This window comes from Podarcis gaigeae, assembly GCF_964106915.1.
Source record: "Podarcis gaigeae genome assembly, chromosome: 9".
In the NCBI taxonomy this organism is placed as follows: domain Eukaryota; kingdom Metazoa; phylum Chordata; class Lepidosauria; order Squamata; family Lacertidae; genus Podarcis; species Podarcis gaigeae.
This window is the reverse complement of record NC_139685.1, coordinates 58,389,037-58,413,594: the sequence shown is the minus strand read 5'-3', so window position 1 is coordinate 58,413,594 and position 24,558 is coordinate 58,389,037. Positions and strand designations below refer to the sequence as shown.

General features: G+C 43.6%; 1 protein-coding gene and 1 long non-coding RNA gene across 2 annotated transcripts in view; both read right to left on the bottom strand.

Moving 5' to 3' along the window:
* The window catches only part of MANBA (mannosidase beta), a 57,666-nt gene extending 48,934 nt beyond the window's left edge, over positions 1-8,732 (bottom strand). Inside the window, exon 1 of the mRNA XM_083756450.1 lies at positions 7,582-8,732. Coding sequence (XP_083612576.1) covers positions 7,582-7,779 — 198 coding nt within the window. The 5' untranslated portion in view covers positions 7,780-8,732. The remainder of the gene's footprint in view (positions 1-7,581) is intronic.
* Positions 1,962-6,915, bottom strand: LOC310852950. The gene is made up of 2 exons (XR_014568475.1): positions 2,603-6,915; positions 1,962-2,391 (listed from the first exon to the last, which is right to left on the bottom strand). It is a non-coding gene; the product is annotated as an uncharacterized lncRNA (long non-coding RNA).
* Positions 8,733-24,558: the final 15,826 nt, after the last annotated feature.

Below are 24,558 nucleotides of genomic sequence, written 5' to 3'. Positions count from 1 at the left end.
GGTAATCCAGTCCAAGTTATATGTTCCAGAGAGGACTTCGGATTTTCTCATGCCTAACGTGTTGAAAAGGGTGCCTCTCATATAGTTTTATTTTAGTCATTTATATTGAATTCTCTGCATTCCTGCTTTTATTTATTTTTAATATTCTTTTATATTCCTCCTTTTCTGTTGCATTGTTGTTTTCTTCCTTTCTGAAGAAGTGTGCATGCACACGAAAGCTCATACCAAGAACTGACTTAGTTGGTCTTTAAGGTGCTACTGGAAGGAATTTTTTTTGTTTTGACTATGGCAGACCAACACGGCTACCTATCTGTTCCTTAATATTGTTTACTGATTTATGCTATAGGACACTTAAAGAGATTTTCAAATATTAAGCAGCCTATAAATGCTTTCAATTACAGTGGTACCTCGGGTTAAGTATTTAATTCGTTCCAGAGGTCCGTTCTTAACCTGAAACTGTTCTTAACCTGAAGCACCACTTTAGCTAATGGGGCCTCCTGCTGCCACCACGCCGCCGGAACACGATTTCTGTTCTTATCCTGAAGCAAAGTTCTTAACCCAAGGTACTATTTCTGGGTTAGCAGAGTCTGTAACCTGAAGCGTATGTAACCTGAAGCGTATGTAACCCGAGGTACCACTGTAATTAATAAAAATAATAATACAATTTGTTCTAAGTAAAGTGGTTTTATTGCCACACAGCATGTAAAGATGACATCTTACAATTGTCTCGTTTCAAAAGAAAACCCCACTGTCGGGTTCACTGCAGAATCCTTTTCAGTCAACAAGAAAGGCTTCTATTTTAAGTAGCCCCTCCTTGGAGCCCTATCTCCCCTTGAGAGGCACAGTGGGGCTTTTTTTGAGGCTGTTCAGCCTCCCTGCCTAACAGCTGGTGCACAGAGTAGCGCAGCAGCTCCTCTGTCTCACAAGGAGATCCTTCCCAGAGCCCAAAGATGTCGTCCATGTCCTCTGGGGAGGGACTCCTCGTGAGCCACCAACCATTTCCAGGTTCCTGGCAGCCTGCATTCACACGGTCACGCACAAGTGGGGAGCTTCCTCATCCCAAAGCTCAAACCATGATGGGTGACTTCCATGCTTAGGCTTTTGTTTCAGAAAGCACACCCAACTTATCTTGAGGGAAGGTATTATTGGTCAGAGCAGGGGTAGAAAATCTGCTTTGCATGCGGGAAGTCTTGGGTTCCATACCTGGCAACTCCAGTTTCAGCTGAGAGACAACCAGGGGTGGAATCTTGCCAGTCCGTGCATCGACAATACAGTAGTACCTCAGGTTACATACGCTTCAGGTTACAGACTCCACTAACCCAGAAATATTACCTCAGGTTAAGAACTTTGCTTCAGGATGAGAACAGAAATCGTGCTCCGGCGGCACGGCGGCAGCGGGAAGCCCCATTAGCTAAAGTGGTGCTTCAAGTTAATAACAGTTTCAGGTTAAGAACGGTCCTCCAGAACGAATTAAGTACTTAACCCAAGGTACCACTGTACTGAGCTAGCAGGACCAATTGTCTGACTCAGGATCAGGCAGTTTCCTGTGTTCTTGTGCCATGTCCCGAGCAGAGGAAGTTTAGTGTTTCAACTATGGTATTTCATGACAGCCATCACTCACCGGAAGAACGCAAAGCATCATCTTTGCTTTCTCCCTAACAAATCACAACATACCAGAAGTGACAAAGCAGCTGCTGAAGAACACTGCTCCTTCACAACAAACCTTCATGAGTTAGATATTTTAGGTGTAATTGTGGTGTTTAGCTCATTTTTTTGTTAATAGTGCTGTATTGTTTCATAGATTGCAATAGTCTTACTGATGATTTGTTAATTACTTTATATGATCCATGCTGTATCTGCAATGTTCTATTCTATCATGTTATTGTTCTTTATTGTTTGTAAGCTGCTTTGAGATTCATTTAAATGAAAAGCGGCACAGAAAAAGAGTAGAGCAAAATCAATTCAAAATCAAAGTCTGGTTTATTGTCAAGTACCAACACAGGAAGCCTGCCTTATATTGAATCAGACAAATAGTCCATATAGCTCAGTATTCTGTATGGTGACTTGGCCACGACTCTCAGAGATTTTGGACAGGATCTCTCCCAGCCCTACCTGGAGATGGCAGGATTCGAACCTGGAACCTCCTGCATACAAAGCAGATGCTCTGCTACTGAGCTACAACCCCCTCCCTGGCCAGTGAAGTAATAGTTGTGTAGTAAGATTTCAAGCTACCACATCCTGAAAGAAAGCTAGAAAACAACACAGTTCAAAAAGGCATTTTAATGCTCTATTACCTTGAAGGTTTTGTCCTAATAAATCCTTTTGCTTTCTGACCAGTCAGCTTCCAGCTTAAGAGAACAAACTTGGCTGCCTTTATATCCAAGTGTATACCTCAGGTTACATACGCTTCAGGTTACAGACTCCGCTAACCCAGAAATAGTACCTCGGGTTAAGAGCTTTGCTTCAGGATGAGAACAGAAATTGCATGGTGGCAGTGTATTTAGCCCTATTAGCTAAAGTGGTACCTCAGGTTAAGAACAGTTTCAGGTTAAGAACAGACCTCCAGAACGAATTAAGTTCTTAACCCAAGGTACTACTGTACAGAGTAAGAAACAAAATAACCAGTAGATATAACTGGAAAATGGTTTTCATATATCATAGCATGCGAGAAATGGGGGGGGGGGAGATTCAATTCTGTGGGGGGGAACGGGACATTCCAGTTCAGTCACTAGTCTGGAAAACTTTACACGTGCCAAAAATTTGAGGAATATTGTTCTCATTAATTTTTTTTTTTAGTGGAGATGATTGCAGAGTAATCAGCACAAGATCTGTGACTTGTGCTGCTTCCTGTTATTGTGTTGCTTCTTAGTACAACCTACAGCAGGGCTGGGAAATCTCTGGCCCTCCAGATGTTGTTGCCCTCCAGTTTCCACCATTCCCAGCCAACATGACCAATGGTCAAGGGCTGGTTGGAGCTGCAAACCAGCAACATCTGGAGGGCCACAGGTCCCCCCACCTACAGCATGATAAGATGGTGAGGAGCTGGGAGAACACAATGAATTGATTGCACTATAAGAAAGTCAAGGAAAACTTGCCAATTGTCAGGTCTAAGTTGTAACAGTTTGTTTTTCATTATAAAACCTATCTTTTTTTCCAAATATGCATTTGTTCAGCAGCCAGCATTCTGTTAATGTAAAGGAGGAACTGATGTTTTGTTTAGATCACTTTTTGAGCCACTGTTTTTGTTAACTCAAAACTGACAGTTTCCCCACACTGATATGTATCAGGACTGAGCCATGGGTAGCTCTTAAATGGGGAGCCAGGGTTTCAGGAACAAGGGAATCATAGAATAATAGAATTTTAGAGTTTGCAGGGACCCTAAGAATCATCTGTTCCAACCCCCTGCAATGCAGGAATCTTTCACCCAATGCAGGGCTCAGAAACTCTATCCAAGAGTCAACATGCCTCAGGGCCTGGCAAAACTATCCTTCACTGGGAAAAGTCCTGTCTATATGGTCTCTATAGGGAGACTTTATAGTCTTAAGACAGGTGGTGAACTTGATATCATTATAATACAATTGCCAACATCCCTGGCCATTGACCATGCTGTCGGAGGGTGAAGCGTGTTGGGAGTTCAGCATCTAGAAGGCCACAGCTTCACCATTCCTCTGTGGAGAGCCAAAGGTCTTGCTGCCCAAAAAGATGCTTCAAGTTGTAATCTTGGTGTCTCACCATATAGGACAGCAGTTTTAGCAACACCAGCTCCTGGCACCATGAGCCCAAAACCATTGCTGCCAAGTGCACACCGAGCTCAGAAGAAATTTGTGACTTGTACTCACAGCTTTTAAATGAAGTCTCGGAAGCCAAAGGGAAGCGGAGCAGAATTTCCCATGGTAATACAGGTTTACTGTGCTCTAGAGAAAGTATGTATATTCATGTTTCATGGCAAGATGCTTGTTTAATGCTTTTGTTACTTTTTATATACCCTATTTACTCTAATGTAATACGCCATCAAATGCACACCTCCGTTTTCAAAACCTTGAAACCAAAAAAGGATTGGCTGGTGAATGTAAATGTGGCATCAAATCTAATGTGCACCCTAATTTCTGCAACATAATTTGCCCCCCCTCCCAAAGTGCTCATTACATTGGAGTAAATACAGTGGTAGCTTGGTGCTCAAACGGCTTAACTCCCGAACAAATAGGCTCCCAAATGCCACCAACCCTGAAGTGAGTGTTCCAGTTTGTGAACGTTTTTCGGAAGCTGAGTGCCCGACGCGGCTTCCGATTGAGAGCAGGAAGCTCCTGCAGCCAATCGGTGGCTGTGCCTTGGTTTTCAAACCATTTCAGGAGTCGAACAGACTCCCAGAATGGATAAAGTTTGAGAACTAAGGTACCACTGTACAGTATTTCATAAGGCTGCTTGCATGGGGAAAACAAGTGCAATCAGCTGGGCTGGATCTGGCAACCTGAAACACCAGACAACAATGTTGGCATTTTCCTATCACTAATAGCAGCAGGGTCTTTTAAAATTTGTTTTTCTGGTGACTTCTGTTTCAGTGTATCAGACGAAGTGTGCATGCACACAAAAGTTCATACCAATAACAAACTTATTTTGTTTTGGCTATGGCAGACCAACACGGCTACCTACTTGTAACTTGTATTTTGCAGTATATATAGACAGCTCAGCATAGGGAAGGTTTTTTTAATGTTTTATTGTGTTTTTATACTTTGCTGGAAGCTGCCAAGAGTGGCTGGGGCAACAATAAAATTATTGTTGTTGTTATGATGTAGGTCAACTAAGTTGTTGCTGTTGTTTTTCCTGGCACAGAAGTCTAATGTGTTTAGAGTTACTGCACTCTCTAGAAGGGGTGGAGCACTAGGCCTGAGGTGGTGAGGGGGTCTGAATTTGGTCCTCTGGGCCTCACTATCCAGCCCAGGCCAAGTCCTCCTTCCCAGGCCACACTCCTCACTTGCTCCACCCGAAGCCCTCCTTGAGTACTTCTGCCTAGCTGCAATGTGTCCTTGAACTGTGAAATGGTCTCCAGCTTGCCTGGATGGAGAGGTCTGTTTCTGTGGGCAGAGGCACACACCATGCTTTTAAAGCATATCCAACACACATTTAACACACATGTATTCATTTGCAAGATAAGTGATGAATTGCGAGTCATGAGAGTGCTGGAGGTGAAATAGTTAAATAGGTTACCCAATCAGAACCCAGGGGGTGGAGTCAGAGGTACTATAAAACCAGCTTTGGGAGGGGCGGAAGAGGGGAGTTTGTTGGGAGTTGGGTGGTTGGTTGGAGTGGGAGTGAATTGGGATAGAGTCTGAGGGTAGGTTGAGTTAGTGTAGCGAAATAAGCTAAGTAAGGAACAGTTAGGGGATAGGAAGACAAGTAAATATCTGAGAGGTGGTTTAGTGAGTGAGAGCAGGTAGCGGAAGTTATAGGTCTGGATAGGCACCCCATGATTGTAATTGACCGATACCGTTTATTAAACCACACGCTTGTTAAACTACAATAAATAAACAGAAGTTTATGTTCCAATTTAACCCTGACTGGACTCAGTATTGTACCAGGTAGGGCCTGGGTGGTGGCAGCGAGAAATAAAGTGGTGGCACGGGGATCAATAGAAGGTGAAATGTCCAGGGACACTGTGTGATTGCCACAATGCCTTCCATTAACCTTGAACAACACCTGCAAAAATACACTTGCATGCACTTTACATTTGTAAAAAGACCTACTAGGAAATTTAGGCAAACTAACCCTGTGTGCTATTTCTAAGTTGTACAATGTTTCCTTTAATTGTTCTTAAAGTGTTTATTCAAAATGAAGTATTAATGCTTGATTTGTATTTTTTTATATGATGTATAAATACTTCCATTTTTTTAAAAAAAAACCACAGTCTTATTCCTCTATACATCCGATTATATTACATGTTTAATACTATATATGCATTTTGATCCTAATTCCTGCTACTGTGCATTAATTAATTTGCTTAGCACTTAACACAAAGAGAGATAGCTAGAATGAAGGTTTTTATAGAAAACAACTACTTTTCTATGTGATGGGAATTTGTATGTAGATATATGGAATAGCATTGTGGGCCGTCACCTAAAGTCTAAACTGGCAGAGTCCAGTCACAGGTTGATCACCTGTGCATTGTAGGCCTACTTCAGTGACACCTGTTTTCCCCTTTGCCATTTAATGTACATGCAGAGAGAGAAAGTATTTGCACCAAAAAGGGATAAATAAAATGTGGTAATAGCAAATGATCCAAAAATAATCAAGCAGGGTTAAGCCATCTTTTTTTCTTTCAAGGGTGAGATTCCTTTTGGGGTAATCTATCCAGAGCCACAACCAGAGACAAAAGTGGAGAGGCTTGGAGGCAATACCAATCCCTTTCCTCCCATTTTCCCCTCCTAGTTGCCCAGATAAAATAAAGCTCTGGGCTGCAAGAAATGGGTGCAAGGATCACATGCAGCCCCAGGGTTTGCTCAGCTCTGCACTTAGTTATCTGAAAATATTATCATAAATGGCCATAATGGAATGAATGGAAAAGGCTTAAGTGGGAAATGGAGAATAACGATTTGACCAACCCGTTTTGCTTCACACACAGGTCTAGTGCATCACCATGCTACGGACCTACATATCCAATTGTTTTTGAGCCAGTTTTCACCCTTCTCAAATATATTGTCTTAGTTGTTGCTCCCTGCTGACCTCTGGTTGCAACACACACACACCTCCTGGGCAAGACCCACTGAAACTAATGGGAAGTGTGCAAAAACATGGTAGTGATTTTGCTCTGCTGAGCTGGTCCTGCTCTTTTCAATAAGGCTAAGACAGGCAGGAGTTCTTACTGTACTTTGGATACAGACTGTGGATAGACTTTGGAAACAGATCTGGTGGGCATTTGGTCTATGTCGGGCATAGGCAAACTCAGCCCTCCTGATGTTTTTTGGGACTACAATTCCCATCATCCCTGAGCACTGGTCCTGTTAGCTAGGGATGATGGGAGTTGTAGTCCCAAAACATCTGGAGGGCCGAGTTTACCTATGCCTGGTCTACATAACCAGCAGGGCTCTTCCTATGCTCCAGTGAAGAAGAGCATTGCACACTGCAACTTTTTGCTTCAGGTTCCACTAGACCTCCAGTAAGTGTAGTTTGCACGCACCCAGAGGCCCATTACTTGTACCTGTATTAAGTAGCAAATGCATGCATTCCTGTCGCTCGCTTCACATCACGTTTAAAACACAATGCTTTCCAGGGCAGCCGACCGAGAGCCTTGAGGAATCAAGTGAGGGGCATATGCACATGTGAACCAGTCTAAGAGGGTTGTTGCGGATCATAGACACATGCCCTTCCTCTTGAAAACAGCGTTGCAAACCGCCGTGATATTTCTTTTCTTAAAAATATAAAGCGGTCTAGAAATGAAATCAACAATAGCCAAATAAACGCGGTAACCAACCACCACCCCTCGCAGCTAATGGCCTTTCGCTGGAGCGTCCAGCAGCCGCCACTCTCACTTTCGAACCAGCGCAGCCGAAGCTGATTGGCCGGCTGATAGCGCCCGCCAGATCGTACCTGGATGAGACCGTGCTGGAGCAACGCGGTGTGCACGCACCCGGGCACATCTCCTCCCAACACCAGCGAGCCGTTCCCGTTGCTCAACCGCCAGCTCCCCTGCAGGCTGTGCACCTCCGTCGACCCGCCCCGCCACGAAGCAACCAGGAGGAGCAGGACCGAAAGCGCGCAACCAGGAGCAGGACCGAAAGCGTGCATCTTGGGCAAGAAGCAGGTGGGAGCCACGTGGGATCAAAGCCCACCGGTGCGGAGCCGGAGAAACACAAAAGCTCTGCAAGCAGTTGGATGATTCGGTCCGGGGAGCTAGGCAAGACTTGCCGGACTTTTCCCCTCCCTGAAAAGCGCGGCTGCAAGTAGTTAGCCTGGATCAGCTGAGAGGTTCTCGGAGGTGGAGACTCTCGTGCGCCCTGCAGCCTTTGCGCAGAGGGAGAAGCGCGCCTGCGTGCTGCCTTTCTCTCGATGTGTACATAAGATTACGGAAGTCATCTTCCGTCGCAGCGCGTGACCGCAGTCGATCAAGAAAAGGTGGTGTGTGATCCCATGCATTCGTTTCCCTAACTAAAGTAATAGGATTGATCTGGGCATGTTCCCGAATCGAGGAACACAGCAACCGTTTCCGTGCGCTCCAAGGCGTCCATTCCCAATCCGAGTTTACTTCTGCCTGCGCCCCACTTTGCCCAATCCCCTTGCCTGGCCCAAATCGGTTTCCTGCAAGGTTTTTCGCCCCCGCCCCATGACTCAGGCCCTCGCCCCTCCGGTGCGCACGGCTGCCCTCTACTCCACCTCTTCCATTGCTTACTGCAATTGGTCAGTTCCTGGATTCACATTCTTCTCTTGCAGAGCTTGGGTCAACTGTGATGCGGTTTGCGCGAAATGGTGTTTACGAGGAGTAGGTAATCACGCAGCTGCGATAATGTATTCCGTTTCGTGAGTGCCATCTAAGAACTGGCTTGCAATCTCCTGCTATGGACCTCCATTTTATGACACATGGGACTAGTATTTATTAAAGGAGATTTTAATCCTCTGCCTTCAGTTTCCAATTTATTGGTTGCTGCGCAAGTTCTCTTTTCTCCTGTTCGCTGGCTTAAAGTGATTTGTGATTCAATTATAGTGTAGTTCGTTATTGCCTTATACAGTAATGTTGTTTGTTTGTTTTTTAACCCTTGTAATTTTGACTATAGATAGTCGTTAAATTGCAAAAAATAAATGAAACGTGGTTTCAGGTTTGACCTCTCCTTCAAATTCTTTTGGTCCTTCACAGCTCCTTGAGGTTTTGCACCCCATAGACTCTACTGCAAATGTTTTCTGTTATTAACCAGCAAATGCTACATTTCAATAAGATCCTGAGTTAGTGAGAGTTCAGTAAAAGTACCACAGAGATGTTATCAATGCTAGCTCTGTTCTTTTACCAGCTCTTTAAAGATGAGTATAGCTGGAAATTAGACAACTAACTTAGGAAAGTTTTAAAAGAGAGAATAGGTCCCCAATCCTTTTCAAACAAATTTGATTCTATTCATTTAGAACTTAAGTGAGAAAAAGGATATTTTATCCCAGTACAGGTGTTAATGTAGTAAAGCAAAAGCTGTCATCAATTGTTACTGTGCTGCTTATCTTTAAATACACTGCATTGCAGATTAGTTATGTGCATGGGCTGTGGGCTGTGTCTCTTGCATTTCATGGGCTTTGGACTTGACCTATTTCCAAAAAAACACTTTTGGAAGGTACATATAGCAAACATTTGTGTTCAGGCCTTGTATATTGTTCGTGGGGCAATTTCCAGAAGTGTAAACCCCCGTCCAAGAGAAGGAAAACTCTGAACCTATCCTCCATTGCCTTGCAGCTATCCTCATTCATGAGAAAGACTTTGGGAGTAAACCCTGATAAATAATCCATACCCACTGCCTTGTGCGACATCTTTGGGAGAAAAGGCTATGGAGTAAGCCAAGGGTCGACAAGGCTTACTGGGCATGGGCCGGATCGCTCCCGCAGAGATCCTCCATGGACCGGGCCAGCACAGCACGATGCCAGAAATCACGTCTGTGCATGTCTGTGGCACCAGAAATCACTTCTGCGTATGCGCAGATGCCGAAAACTGCACATGTGCAGAAGCGATTTTCAGCGCTGCGGTGCACGGATGCGATTTCTGGCATCTGGACATGCACAGAAGCTATTTCTGGAGCTGTGAAAGAGCTCCCGTGCTGTGCTGGTTTAGTGCAATGCACGGGGACTCGCCGAGCGGGCGGCTCAGTTCACGGGCGTCTTGTGGGCTGGTTAAACTGCCTCCAAGGGCCACTTCCGGCCCATGAACCTTAGGTTGCCGACCCCTGGAGTAAGCCCTACACAAATCCAGAGTGGAGTCCCTAAGACTGTTAGATGCTGCCTTGTACACCTCCTTCCGGCAACTCCTACAGCCAAGCTGGTGCCAAACGTATTGCTCTGCTTTCCTTTGGATCACATCAGCAAGACCAAGATCTTGCCGTCTGGGTGGCCCAGGACCTCCATACACACTGCTCAGGCTTGCACCCTGGGAAGGTCACTTTGGTGCTGCTAATGCAGAGGTTTGACATCACTCTTGGAGGAACACTCCATTGTCTCTCGAGGCAGAAAGATGCCAACAACCCCCCATGTGTGGTCCAGCGGTACAACACCTGTTGTATATGGCAATAGTGAAGAACCTCCAGCCTTACTGGGCCACCCCTTACTGGGGGTGCTAAGCTACCCAGTTTAGCCTGCTAAGCAGTTCTGAGTAGCCACGTGACACCAGACACGGCAACCACAGTTGTCACAGAACATACAGCTTAGTGTCTACATGCCCAATTGTTCCTTTGCTAGTGGGCTTGGAGTCCGAACACAATTCCCACTGCTTTTAGCAAGGATTGGATGCATCTGATGTCATATGATGCAAAGTGATTGACAGGTGGCTATCTCCACTCATTTGTTAGATGGAAGCTTGGCAAGTTTTTGATCCAGCCTGGTGGTTGAAAATGGTTCTCCACCCTGCCATGCCCATGTCATAGGATGGATTAGAGCTAAAATGCTGATAAACACACAAACTGGTGCAAAGCAATATAAATAGGGAAGTATTTAATAATCGATACAGGTCACAGCAGTATAATAGTCAAAACGTGCCAAGCAGAAAATGTGCTGCTTTCTAAGTGATTAGGAAGGGGGATCTGCCAATTTTAAAGCTTCCCAGAGCTGTAAGGTATCTAGAATGGAACTACAGACATAAAAGGCCCATTGTGAAAGAATGAAGTGACTGGGTAAATATAAGAAAGTCAACACCATACTGTTTCATATAAATTTCAGTTTCCCTCTACAGGGATAGGATCGCCTGTACAGTTACACTTCCCCAATTCTATTTGCTAAGCTGTAAAGGAGGAGGAATGTGCCATTGCTTTAAAAAAAAATTATCCCAGCACAACCTTATCGGAAAATCCCATCTACTGTAAATTCCGACAGTATACAGCAAGTGCTTTTTGACAGCTTACATCCAAGCAACTTTATAAATGTTAAATAGTATTAAAATCAACCCAACCCATTTCAAAGTGAACACATACAGTGGGAGTAGCTTCAAAGCTGACATTTTCCATTGCCAGCACTTTCATCCATCGTCAGCCCAGATTCCTGTAGCCTTTGAATTTTTTTTTTAAATGAACCATTTCCAGGAGAAAAGAATCCTCTAGCATGTCTGTTCGGCTGCAAGCAAACCCCAAAATGGGTTGAATTTCCATTTGTACAGTACATCGTATTTACTGAGAAAGCTTCATTTAGAGGGGCTGCTCAGAATAAAATTAAAAGCATCAATACAGCCAAAAACCGTACCTATTTTTTTGGCTAACTTTGGATGGGTGTTAGATACGTACCACATTGCTGCTCTGCTTCTGTGGGAATTTGCCAATGTAAGCACAGTCCATTCAGACAAGTCAATCACAACAACACAGCATGGGTGAAAATTTAAAAAGTCCCAACTTCCTGTTGTGTGAATTGGCCAAGAGAATGTTAGAATGCTCACGGGAAACAAAGTAGAAACTTTTTACCCATGGCTTCCTACCAGCATGTGATTGCTGCAGAATTTTTCAGTTGATCAGCAGCAGTTTGGTATTAGATTACTACCAGAAAAGCCAGCACTACTTTCCCCGGCGAAGCTTGAAGGAGATGGTGCAAGTGGTTTGAGACAACTGCTACTGTCCTCCTGAACAGAAATAGATGGGTACCGCATCAACCTTTTACCCACTAGAAACAAAGCTATTACTATCATTTCCCCCTCAGTATGGAAGGCACACACAAAAAAAGCCAACAGCACCAATTTAATGCCCACTGACATATATTTTGTGGACAGAATGATAGCTCTGCTCCTGAACTAATGTGCATTTTTACACATGTAGGGAGAGATCTGGTGGTGAACGTCACACCCATAGAGCTGTGCCTGATTTCACAATTTCATTAAAGGTAAAGGGACCCCTGACCATTAGGTCCAGTCGTGGCCGACTCGGGTTGTGGTGCTCATCTCGCTTTGTTGGCCGAGGGAGCCGGCATACAGCTTCCGGGTCATGTGGCCAGCATGATTTAGCCACTTCTGGTGAACCAGAGCAGCGCACGAAAACATCATTTACCTTCCCGCCAGAGCGGTACCTATTTATACACTTGCACTTTGACGTGCTTCTGAACTGCTAGGTTGGCAGGAGCGGGACCGAGCAATGGGAGCTCACCCCGTCGCGGGGATTCGAACCGCCAACTTTCTGATCGGCAAGCCCTAGGCTCTGCGGTTTAACCCACAGCGCCACATGTAGGGAGAGATCTGGTGGTGAATGTCACATCCGTAGGACTGTGCCTGATTTCACAATTTCATTACTACCACGCCAAAGTACAGCAAGAAGAAGAAGAGTTTGGATTTGATACCCCGCTTTATCACTACCCTAAGGAGTCTCAAAGTGGCTAACAATCTCCTTTCCCTTCCTCCCCCACAACAAACACTCTGTGAGGTGAGTGGGGCTGAGAGACTTCAGAGAAGTGTGACTGGCCCAAGGTCACCCAGCAGCTGCATGTGGAGGAGCAGGGAATCAAACTGCTCTTAACCACTACACCACACTACACACAATTGGTTTGGGTTGGTGAGAATTTAGGTTCCCAAGACTCTTAGCTTTAAAAATACAGGTGATAGAGACAGTGGAGGGAAAGAGTGTATGGTTAGTTACTCAGCCACAGGGAGAGTTCAGTTTTGCAACCAGAAAGATAGATGTGACTATCAGTGATTCAAACTCTGCCCCCCCCCACCCCAGCTTCTCTGAGGTCCGAAGGAAGAGAGGGACTTTTCTACGGTGGCAGCAGTTATGGAATGTCATCCCCAGAAAAGTTCACCTGGTGTCCTTTTGACAAAGACCTTTTTAGCTTCCCAGATATTTTCAATTCATTTGTTACACTGTTTGGTGGCAATGGTTTTACCTTTTAAAATTGTGATCGTATATTTGCTAGTTTGTAATTAGGCATACAAATTGTACAGTTCGCCACCCAGAGAACATTCACATACTTGGTAGTTCACAAATGCTGTAAAATTATAAAGCTTTTAAGCCATACATGTATCCCTTCAATCATAAACTTATCTAAAAGGGGGATTTAGAGGAATAAAAAAAAAAATACAGGAAATTAGGAAAAGGTATATTGGTGGTATCATCAGTGTGGCCGATCAGAAGTATACACAGCAAAAAAGCAGATCTGGGTTTTGTGCAGCTTAACCTTGGAGATTGGCTGAAGTTATTTAAAACAGTAACTTCTGTCTTCATCATAGCTTTCTAGCCACTGTAGTTACAATACTAAGCTTCAATAGATGAAGAAAATGTTTGATGAAGTCACAGAAAGAAGATTGATAAGATTTTCATTAGCCAGAGAGAACGGGCTTTCCCCCTGCATTGCTCTTTGTCATTTCCTGCTTAGATTATTATGTGTATCATGGTATTCACTTTCTTGCTGGAGGATTTTTATTTCCCCAATAATCCATGTCTGGGCACAGTGCTATTCCACTCTGTTGGGCTGATTATCCAGATCCGTTTCAGTTGGGCATTAGACTCCATTTGATTACTTATTGCCTTGGGCTGTCCAGTGGATAGCCAATGATTATAGAACATTGGAACTGCAGCCCTGCTCATTCTTGGGGACTTTTCAGTGATTTTGATACCATTGACCAGAGGTAGTTAAGGTGGTGTCCTTACAATTTTGTTAGATAGACTACAATTCCCATCAACTTGAGATGGTCAAGGATGATGGAAGTTGTAGTCCAACACTGGCTACTCTTGCCATTGACAACAGTAAACTTCAAAATAAGTTGTCTGGGTTGGAAGCTAGGCACAAAATCTTACTGTTGGAAAATTCCATTCCACCTTAAGGAGCAGACATGGGATTGTTACGTGTCACATGTCTGTTTACATACCAGCACAGTTTGCTGGGAACTTCCATTGTGTATTGCTTTTGCTTTTGACCCTCTCTCTGAGGAGACGGAGAGACATGTTTATTTTGTCCTGATTCATCCTTAATAAATCTGTAGCTTATTAGTATGCTTCCACAAGCCTCACGCCACTTCTGTTTGCCCAGTATGCTTTGCTGATATAGTGTGCTCAGGCTTTGAAGGCTGAGTCGCTGATTTGCATCGCACCAGAGATCGGGGGATTGTCATGGCTGGAAGGGCATGATCCAGCTGGGGGCTAGCCAGCTGGCTTCCTGACCCCCGAAAGATGCCGACACTTACCATGGCTCTGTTCCTACGTGGACAGCCAATTAAGAAAGTGGTATCTGGGGGCTACGGCTCAGTTCTTCAGCATTTACGCTAAGGAGCTGTCACAGGATTCCTTCATGTAACCTATGGTTTTTAACATCTACACAAAACTGTGTTGATTTGGAGTGAAGCATCATCAATATAGAGGCATTCCTCTTTTTCATCCAATTCAAGTGTTGAACTGGTATAAGGGTTCAGTAAGACTGGATGAGAGCCAATAAACTGTATCCTAACAAGTTGAGAGATGCCATTAGGATCATATTTACAATTTTGTAGTATTCCTGGTTTGAATTTTCTCACTTGATTGGCTTCTATGGCTCAGAGTGGCTTTTTCCAACTTCAGCCAATGCACAAACTGCAATCTCTTTTAGAGCCACAGCCATGCCATGATGTTGTGGATCATCAATTTCACCGAGTAAAATGTTTTGTGTGGGGCTGCCTTTTTCTGGAAACTGCACAAAACAGCCAACTGGAGCCAAGCACTGGGAGTGAGGGATGGAAGGGGAGAAAGAGAAAGCGAGGGGCAGGCTGAGACTCCATACAATCTATCCTGAACAGCTTGAAGCAGCGCTGGCTGATGTTCAACCAGGACTAGTAGAGCAGAAGGCAGGAGAGCCATTAGCAGGGAGATGGAGCCAAAAGCCACTACAGCTTTCCTGCTGAGTTCTACAAGGGAAATATGGAAACTAAGGAGGAAGAAGCTGACAGCTGTAAGGAGTCAGACAAGTGAGGGCTGGCTGGGAGCAGACTGAGGTTAGTGGGACAGCACCCCATTCACCCTAATGGATCACTTCAAGGTACCACTGCCTTGAAGGAACAGAAGGTCTGGTTAATAGAGTTCCATTATGTTATTGAAAAGCACATGCCTAGAAAATCTTGACATCACAGTCATCTGTTTAGATGTTGTGGAGTTATTGGTTACCTTCCAATGACACCAAGTTGGCCTGGGGGAACTTCTGTAGAGAAGAGAGCAGAGAAAGCGAAACTGGCATTGCTTTTCACCTGTTCACAACAGGCAGCTGCAAGTATGATCAAGTTTTTTTCCTTGTGTGCTTTCCCATAAAGCAGTAGATAAAAGAATTTACCTAAATTTAACTGTAAATTTGTGGGAATGGGCAGCTAGGCAATACTGCCATTAGATATAAACTGTTAATTCAGTGTTCAAAATTATCCAGCCCTTTCCTCAATTAATTTCTACAATGACTGGCCCAAGGTCTCTCAGTGAGCTTCATGACTGAGTGGGGATTTGAACCCTGATCTTTCAGGTCCTAGTCCGACACTCTAACCACTACACCACACCGGCTTCCTAGAGTAATTCTGCTAAGGGGCAGCTATATTAATTAAGTAGATAAATAAATAAATAAATACAGGGAAAGCAAAATGTCGCTTAGAGAAGGATCTGAAGTATTTCCCTTGAAGCTTAAATTTGTTTTATTCTGGGTTGTTTTAATTTATGTTTTAATGTGTGGTAAACTGCTTTTAGATTTTTTTCTTTAAAATATAAAGCAGAATAGAGATGAAATTAATAATAATAAACCTCACTGCAAAAAAGGCACCTAGACATTCTGTTGTGGCAACCACAACCTAGGTTTAAGGCACCATTTGGCGATTAGCTTATATATCAGATTTTCTGGCACTGTGTTAATTGCAAGAGGGGCTACTGTTGCAGGAAAAACAAAATAGTCTTGTGGAAGATGAGCACATTTGTTGTGGCATAAGCTTTTGACCTAGTGTCCACTAAGATTTTTCAAAGTTGGCAGGTAATATATTCACACACATGGGTGTTTGGGGGAATAACAGGGAGGGCAAAACAAATTCAGAAGGCAACTGCAAACAAACCCCACTGACAGTGCATGAACCTTAAGCATTGTGCAAAATGTACAGTGAATATTCCCAAAGCAATGTGGATAAAAACACAAACACTCAGACATTGAAGTTAATAAACACCTGTCATACCTATCTTGTGGGGAACATCCTCTGCCCGCCCACCCATTTTAATTTACATAGGAGCCATGGTGGCAAGAGGCTGTCAGTGCAATGCATAAACAAGATCTCCTTGGTTGTAGGCTTATGTTTGGGCTGGGGCTGGAGACAACAGCGGCGTGGGGAAATTCTGTGGCAGAATCAGAGTTCGGTGGCAAGAACGTCTTGACTCGCAAGTTCAATCGCCAACATCTCCATTATGAAAAAAAGGATCAGGTAGTAGGGGGTGGAAAGATCTGCATCTGAAGCCTTGGAGAACAAGTGCCAGGTGAGATGAAAAAAATCAGACTTGGTATATATATAAGGTAGCTTCTTTACACTTCATTCATGTGAAGTCTTACTCTTTTGCTGAAATGTTTCTCACAAGCAGTAATGTGAAACCAGCAGGCAGCAATAGTTCTTTGCATGGTTTTGAAGCTCTTGAAAAACACATTATGAAGGTGTGGGAATTCTAGCAAACAATTCCCCCCTCCCCTATATCCAGCACTGCAGCACTGGTATTATAAGCATGTTTGATCCTTGCAACACATCCTGCTAGATCTGTAGGGACAGAGCCCATGTTGCATGAAATTGTACCAACAAAAATATCTACTTCCTTATGTTTAAATCCTGCTTTCCTTCTGTCATAGAATCCAAAGCAGCAGACTTGTGGTTCCCAGGCAGCCGTCCAACCAAGAAGCACAGAGCAAAGCAGACCCAGATGCATTAAGTGGTGGTCTCGTGTGCCTTCGGATCAGAGTTCTCAAATGGGAGTTCATCTTGGCAGTTATATCTGCAATTCTAAGAGTCTGCTTCGATGCTATCTTCTGTTAAGCTGGAAGTATTATTACTACCCACTCTTCACCACGAGGTCCCAGAACCAGTCACAACAACGCGGAAGACAACATGAAAATAGTTCAAAACAAATTACACTCTAGAGTAGGCCCTAAAAACGTATTCTCAAAAATGTCAAAGGTCAGGTGCACCTTCAGCAAACAACAAAAGGTGCATAATGAAGGTGCCAGACACAGCTCTGAGGGGCCAGAATTCCTTAATTTTGGGGTTGCCATAAAGAATACTCTCTCCTGGACCACAACCACCCTTTGAGCTTCTGACCCTCACGACCAAGAGGGCTCCCTCTGCTGATCTTAACACCTGGAAGGTGGTCTTTCAGGTATTTGGGGCCTAAGTCATTTAGTGCTTTAAACACTAGTGTTTGTGTTTATGTTCATGTTGTGAACTGCCCTGAAACCTGCGGATGAAGGGCAATATACTACTAATAATTCTAATAATAATAGTGTGGGTTTCTTGAATTGAGTCCAGAAATGAATTGGCAACCACTGCAGATGTTTCAAAACAGGGGTTATGTTAAATGGAAGCCCAGCTAATATGGAAGCCCAGCTAATATGGCCATTGCATTTTGGACCAATTGAAGTTTCTGAGTCATCTTCAAGGGTAGCCCCACAAAGAGCGCATTGCAATAATCCAATCGGAAAGCTACCACAGCGTGGAGTACAATGGCGAAGTCTACAGTCCAAAATGAGTTGTAGTTGGAAAAACCAGACATAGCTATAAAAGGGAACTTCTAGCCTCAGAGGCCACCTCATCTGGAAGCTGCCACCCCCCACCCACCCAAAGCTACAAACCTGCTCCTTCCAGGAGAGTTCAATCCCATCCAGGACAAACAGCCTCCTCACCTCCAGGACTTGAGAACTTGGAAAAGATAACACATCCATCTTTTCAGGATTCAGCTTCAGTTTATTGGCTCACAGCCAGCCCATCGCCACATCTAAGTACCCACCTAACACCCCAATCGCCTCTCCCAATTCAAATGGTAAAGAGAGAGAGAGAGCTGGGTGTCTTCCACATATTAGTGACACTTCACTCCAAACACCTAGACAAAAGCCCTCAGTCGCTTCCCAATTGATTTGAAATAGTTTGGGAGACAAGTTCCAACTCTGCAAGACACCACAGGACAACTCCCATGGAGCAACAGTAGCCTCTCATAGCTATTTTCTGGAAAATGCCCTGGAGAGCCACTGAAACACAACCCCCACCTCCATGAGATGTTCCAGAAAGATACCATGATAAAGCAGAATGACCTTTGATGTTCATTTGCATGCTATGACCCAGAATCCATTTCTAAGTCACAGCTACTTCAGTGCTTAAAGGTAAACGGACCCCTGATTATTAAGTCCAGTTGTGAACGACTCTAGGGTTGCGGTGCTCATCTCGCTTTACTGGCCAAGGGAGCCAGCGTTTGTCCGCAGACAGCAGACAGGTCATGTGGCCAGCATGACTAAGCCGCTTCTGGAGAACCAGAGCAGCGCACGGAAACATCAATTACCTTCCCGCCAGAGCGGTACCTATTTATCTACTTGCACTTTGACGTGCTTTTGAACTGCTAGGTTGGCAGGAGCTGGGACTGAGCAACGGGAACTCACCCTGTCGTGGGGATTTGAACCGCCAACCATCTGATCAGCAAGCCCTAGGCTCTGTGGTTTAGACCCGCGTCCCTCAGTGCTTACACTAAAGTACTGCCCCTTCCCTACTGCTCAGTCAGTAATAAATGAGAATGTCTTTGCTTCTTTCCCGTTTTAATGACCACAATCCAGGAGCAAACGGAATTAAAGAGCATGATATCCAGTTCACAGTCCCATCCTTGTGCTGTTCAATGCAAAATGAAACTAATGGAATGTAACTGGTTAGTTAAAAAGGTTTGCCTTGTTTGACTTTGAAACCAAAGACTCTCACACAGGAAGTGGTTTGCTCAGTTTCCCAAAAGAGCATTTCACAACAATCAAAAGGTAGCCGAGGGAGAGAGTTAAAAGCTGCAAGCTGATTTAGTGGAAACTTCTCATCCAATTCAGTATCATGACAGGATTCTCTCCCTGTCAAGGTCTTTTCACACACTACACAACAGAGTTGGCTACCAAGTGTACATACAATCGGAAACCACATGCAACCCGTGTAATACCTATGTTGCCAAACTCCTGGCATCATATTCACATTTCATAGATTTTGGGTTGTACCCAAGGATGCACTACTAAAAGTAATGGACCCAAGTTAGTTGCGTCTGTTAACTTCAATGGGTTTACTCTGAGTAGGGCCAGCATTGACTACAACCCTTTAAAGTTTTCACTTAAATATTTCATTTCTTTTTTTAAAAAAATGCAATGTGTAAAGGGGCCCCAAAGCATACATTTGAACCTAGGACTGCATAGCAGACTCTGGTTCTACAACAGAAGAGTCCTATTCAGGCCTTCCAAATATGACACACAAGAAGGGGAGGGTGTGCACCAGCACACAAACTCCTTCTGTTGCCTCAAAGCCACCCACCCCCCGCATATCCGAGGACAACTTTCTGCAACTCGGAAGCCTCCTCTGTTCATTCAAGTTGTCACACATTTTGGAATCCTGTAAAATTGGACAGGAAGCCTTCACGTGTACAATGGGTTCTCTTGTAGAAACAGATACCCTTGAAAACATGGAGGCCAATGAGGATGGAGGGGGACTCAGCACATTCAAGCACATGCTCCTCTCCTCGTGTGTTTAAGCCACATTCTGAATACTGGGATATGGCTATAGTCAGCCAGTAAAACTTTGCTTTTCTGGCAGAGGAACTATGGGTGTTATCCAAAGCATCTGTTTGCACAACAATCTGCACAACCCTCTGGATCAAGATTTGGGGAGGCTGCAGGATGCACACAGGGAAAGGAGGAGTTTCGTGGCAAATCCTTGTGCTAGCAGAACAAATGATTTGAATATCACTCTAGATTTCTTTTATCTCTCTTTCTACTTATACCCTGCCAGGAGCTGCTCCTTCTACTCTGCACACTGAACCAGCTACAGATTACCTTGATCTCCTTGACTACAGTGGGACAGAGTGACCAGGATGACTAAATAAGGCATCCCATGCCAGAACAGTTGAATAACATAATCCAGGTACTTTATGCAAGTGAGCTAAACAACATACCATAGGAAAAAGCTAGCTAGCAAAGGAACCACCCTAAGAATGAGTCACTCACAGTGACTGAAGGGAAAACTCCTTCCTGTCCCTAAATATGAATAAAGATCCATTCGCAGGCTGCTTATTAAACTTTGGATAGGCCTCAGTCTGAACTCAATTTACTCACAAGCTTTTTATGGTGTACAGAAGGATAAGCCAAACTTTCAGAGCTGCTTCAGTTGTTAGAGAGATTCTAACAGCGGGAGACTGATGTATCCTTGCTCTTGTATTTCCATAGAACTTCCAAAACAGAAACCAGTCTACCTACAATGGGATGTGTGAGTTATACATTTCTCTAGAACTTACAAATTTCAACAGGCTTTCCCCACTTCAGATACAATGGCAACCAAAGCATTCATCATCCACTGAATCATCATTTCCATTGCTGTAATGTTCAAAACCACTCTTCTCAAGCGAAGGCAATAAAACTTTATAATTCTATGGCAGAACCAAATTTACCCAAGCTGAACTCCCCAACTATTTTGGGAGGAAATTCAAAACAGCTATGTTAATGGGGGGGGGGGCTGGTGGCACACTAAATAAAAATCAAATTCCATCTATTATAGAACAAGCAATAAGCTGCTTAATTATAGCCAGCCACATGGGCAGGGTATAACTACTACTACTACTACTACTACTACTACTACTATTATTATTATTATTATTTTATTTATTATTTTATTTATTATTATTATTATTATTTTATTGTCTTTTGGTGCAACTTCAGAAAGCTACAAAGATTGCTTGCAACTTTCATCTGAGATCTATAGAATCATTTCACTCAATTGCTCCTTTACTCACAGGTCACAATTTAACCCCAGCAAAGGAAATTTAATTCTTACTGATTTTAAAATAGTTGATATTACTGGGATTTAATTGGACTTAAGTTTGGCTGGATCTTGCCCCTAGTCATCTAAATAGCTTCCTTCTCTCCGATTTACAGAGTGCAATCATTTCTATGTCTCACTCTCCATTTTATGAAGCCAGAGGTTCAAGTTTTCTAAAGTAGCAGGTGGCGTGGTTTTTTTAAGAAGTCAAATGCAAATTACAGATACAAGCTATTTTCAGAGTAAGTCATTAGTGTTCACTCTGTATTCTACAAGTAAAAAACGAACAGAGCCAATAGTTCCTGCGCTGCTCATTTCACCAGTGCTTTTGTTCCCCAATAAAACACGTTGTCCTTAAACAGTGGTATTCCATAGCACCCACCAAACATTTCCTTTAACCATTTGCCATTTCCAAGCAATGTGAATAAAGACACAGAGGTGAGCTGGAAGTAGTTCACATATCAAATATTCAGTGCTTAAATTTGGATCGAAGATTACCAGGTTTCTGCTGGAAAACCTGAACTGGATTTTAACGGCTAGCCTCAGTAACAGAGCATGTTAAATAGTAATAGAATGCCTCTGAAGATGTGCAAAAGTTCTTTATAATCCCACCCAGTGGATACCTGAGTTCACAACACTTTAGAATGAAGGACTAGGGCTCCCCAGCCATGCAGTGTCTCTTCAGAATTCAAATGCCATCTTGTAGGAGGAAGCAATAAACTAAAGTGTACAGATGGTTTGTTTGTTTTTAAACTCACTTTCTAAACAGAATTTGTTTATGCCACTAATTGAAGATTACAATGCAACTTCAGATTTGCATATGAAGGAGGTTCTTCCTTGCTATGGGATGTGTTCCCCAAGATCTCAGAAGGCCATTTCCCCTTAAATCAGTTCTGGCGTGCAATTTTCTTCCCAGTGGACATTTTAAACATTGCAGGTTTTCAGCTCCATCTTTACTCCCCCCCCCCCAACACCCACAGAGGAAGTGCATGATCTGATTAAATTATGAAGATCGAAGACAGAAATTGGATTGTTTGAATAAAAAGGTGGGCAGAGGTGGGTTTGCATTTTGGCGTTTAATTCACACAGTAGTCACTTTATAATTCAAGTAGAAAATAGAAAATGCTGGCGTGTCAAATAATCCCTTCATTGTCCTCTCCTAAAAACAGTCAATGATATAGTAGTAGTAAAAGAAAAATCAGACAGACACTACCATAAATATTAGCACTAATCCCTGATCAGTAGAAATCAAGACTATAGGGCACCACACTAGATATCACACACCCTTAATAATTATCAGTGCTCTAAGCAAATATGCCAATATGAAATGCTTAAAAGCCAGGCAGTAGTTAGCTTTAAAGGCTAAGATCAATCAAATTAATTAGTAGCTAGAGGATCGTGGCGTGCCTTTTCTTTGCAGGTAAAAGGATATAAAAGGATAAAAGGATAGCTCATTCATGTAAGTTGCATGGTTTTGGTAATTTAGGCATATCTAGAAAAAGGTTGTTGGACTCTGCCAAGCTACTTCTAGGAGACAGAACAATCAATTCACAGGATGAACCAAGACCTATGGAAATATCTAAAAAACTATTTGGTCAATTTTAAATATGAGACTGCCATCGTAGGCAAGAGAAATTCCTGCTGCCAAGATGGTAACCCTAAGGTGTGATATGTAAGGGCACCTAAACTGATGTGACCTGCCTAAGTGCAAAGAGTCAGTATGTTGCAGTGAAGCCTTCTAAATTAATCCCCACCCTATTCCTATGATATTGCTCATATGATCTTTGGAAAGCCAGTGATACTATGCAACTCCCTGTATACATGACCCTGAAATCACTGAGTAAAGAAGGCTGAGATTGCCACAAAGAGCTCCACAACCGCTGCTTACCTATTGCTTTTAGTATTTTTGTTCACTGTTCAGAGGCCTCGTCTTACACATTCAGGTAATAGTAAAGATGCAACAGGCACAGAATACCATTTTTAATATACTGTCCCTATGTAAAGGCTTGCCTGCAAATAAGATTAGAACTTCAAGTTCTAAACCAGCTAGCTTCCTTCATGCCAACTTTCAATTTCTAGAGGTGGCTGAAAAAAATAATTATTAGGGGAGCAATAAAAAATGCTATGACCACCTGCAGTGTGAAGCAGTTGTCCATCCTACCTTAGTCTCTTCAATACAGACCAGGAGAAAATAGTGCCTACATAACTGAAGCCCATAATACTAACAGAAATCTGAACCACCATTCCTTTTGCCATAGAGCTGCAGCAGAACAGCTACTTGGTACTGCTAATGGAATGATCTTGGTATAGATTCTGTGTTCTGCTACAATTAAGGCAGTTGTCAAGTGCAAAACACGTGACAGAAGCAGTTGCTAAGTTGCCAAACATGCAAATCAGACTTGGAACATCAAAAGTTCATCTAGTTCAACCCTTTGCTAAAGCAAGAAATCCACTGCTGTGGTATACCTGCTAATCAACAGTCAGTCTGTGTTTCAAATTGACTGGTACTATTTCCACTTCAAGAATGTCATATTATGGTGTTAAATGCTGTATTTGCCTTAGAGTAAGTTCCAAGTAGCAATAGCGTTCTTGGAATGCAAGTTAAGAACTCCACATAGATAAATTCTCTGAAGACATTAGTTGGGTGGCAGAAAGACATGGCGATAGGAAGTATCAATTAGGCACATTAATGAGCAAATTTCCTCCTGAGTGGGAAGTGGCTGTTTCCCAGGGTGTGGCCACTGTCGCATGCTGACAGCTTGTAGAAGCCACGGGTGAGAGCAGAGACCAGGGTGCGGACCAAAGGTGGCAAACTACCCCATAAGGAGCACAACGTGCCTCTGACCATAGGTACTACCCCACCCCATTGGGTCTCAAACCCTTGGTGAGTTAGAAACGTCCCCTACATGTGAAGACAGGATCTGGCGATCAGCGGATGAGACCAATAGGGGGTCCCCAATGGTCAAGAGGGCGGCTTCTGCACATGTTGTGTAAGAAAATGTGGAGCAGATGGGAAGGTAGCCTGTCTAGAAGGAAAACTCTGATCCTAAACCTCCAATGCCTTGCAGCTATACTCATTCGTGAAAGACTTCAGGAGTAAACTCCAGTGAACAATCCATTCCTTGCGGGACATCTTTAGGAGAAGAAAAGGCTAAGGTGTAAACCCTATACAAATCTGAGAATTGAGTCCCTAAGGCTGTTGGACGGCATCTTGTACGCCTCCTTCCGGCAACTCCTGCAGCCAAGCTGGTGCTGAACATATTGCTCTGAATTCCTTTTGAACCACATCTGCAAGGATGAGAGGGGGCCCTGTCTTTGGGCAGCTGAGACATATACACTGCCCAGGGTTGCACCCCAGAGAGTTCACTACGCAGGTTGACTTCATCTCCAGAGGTGCACTCCATTCTCTC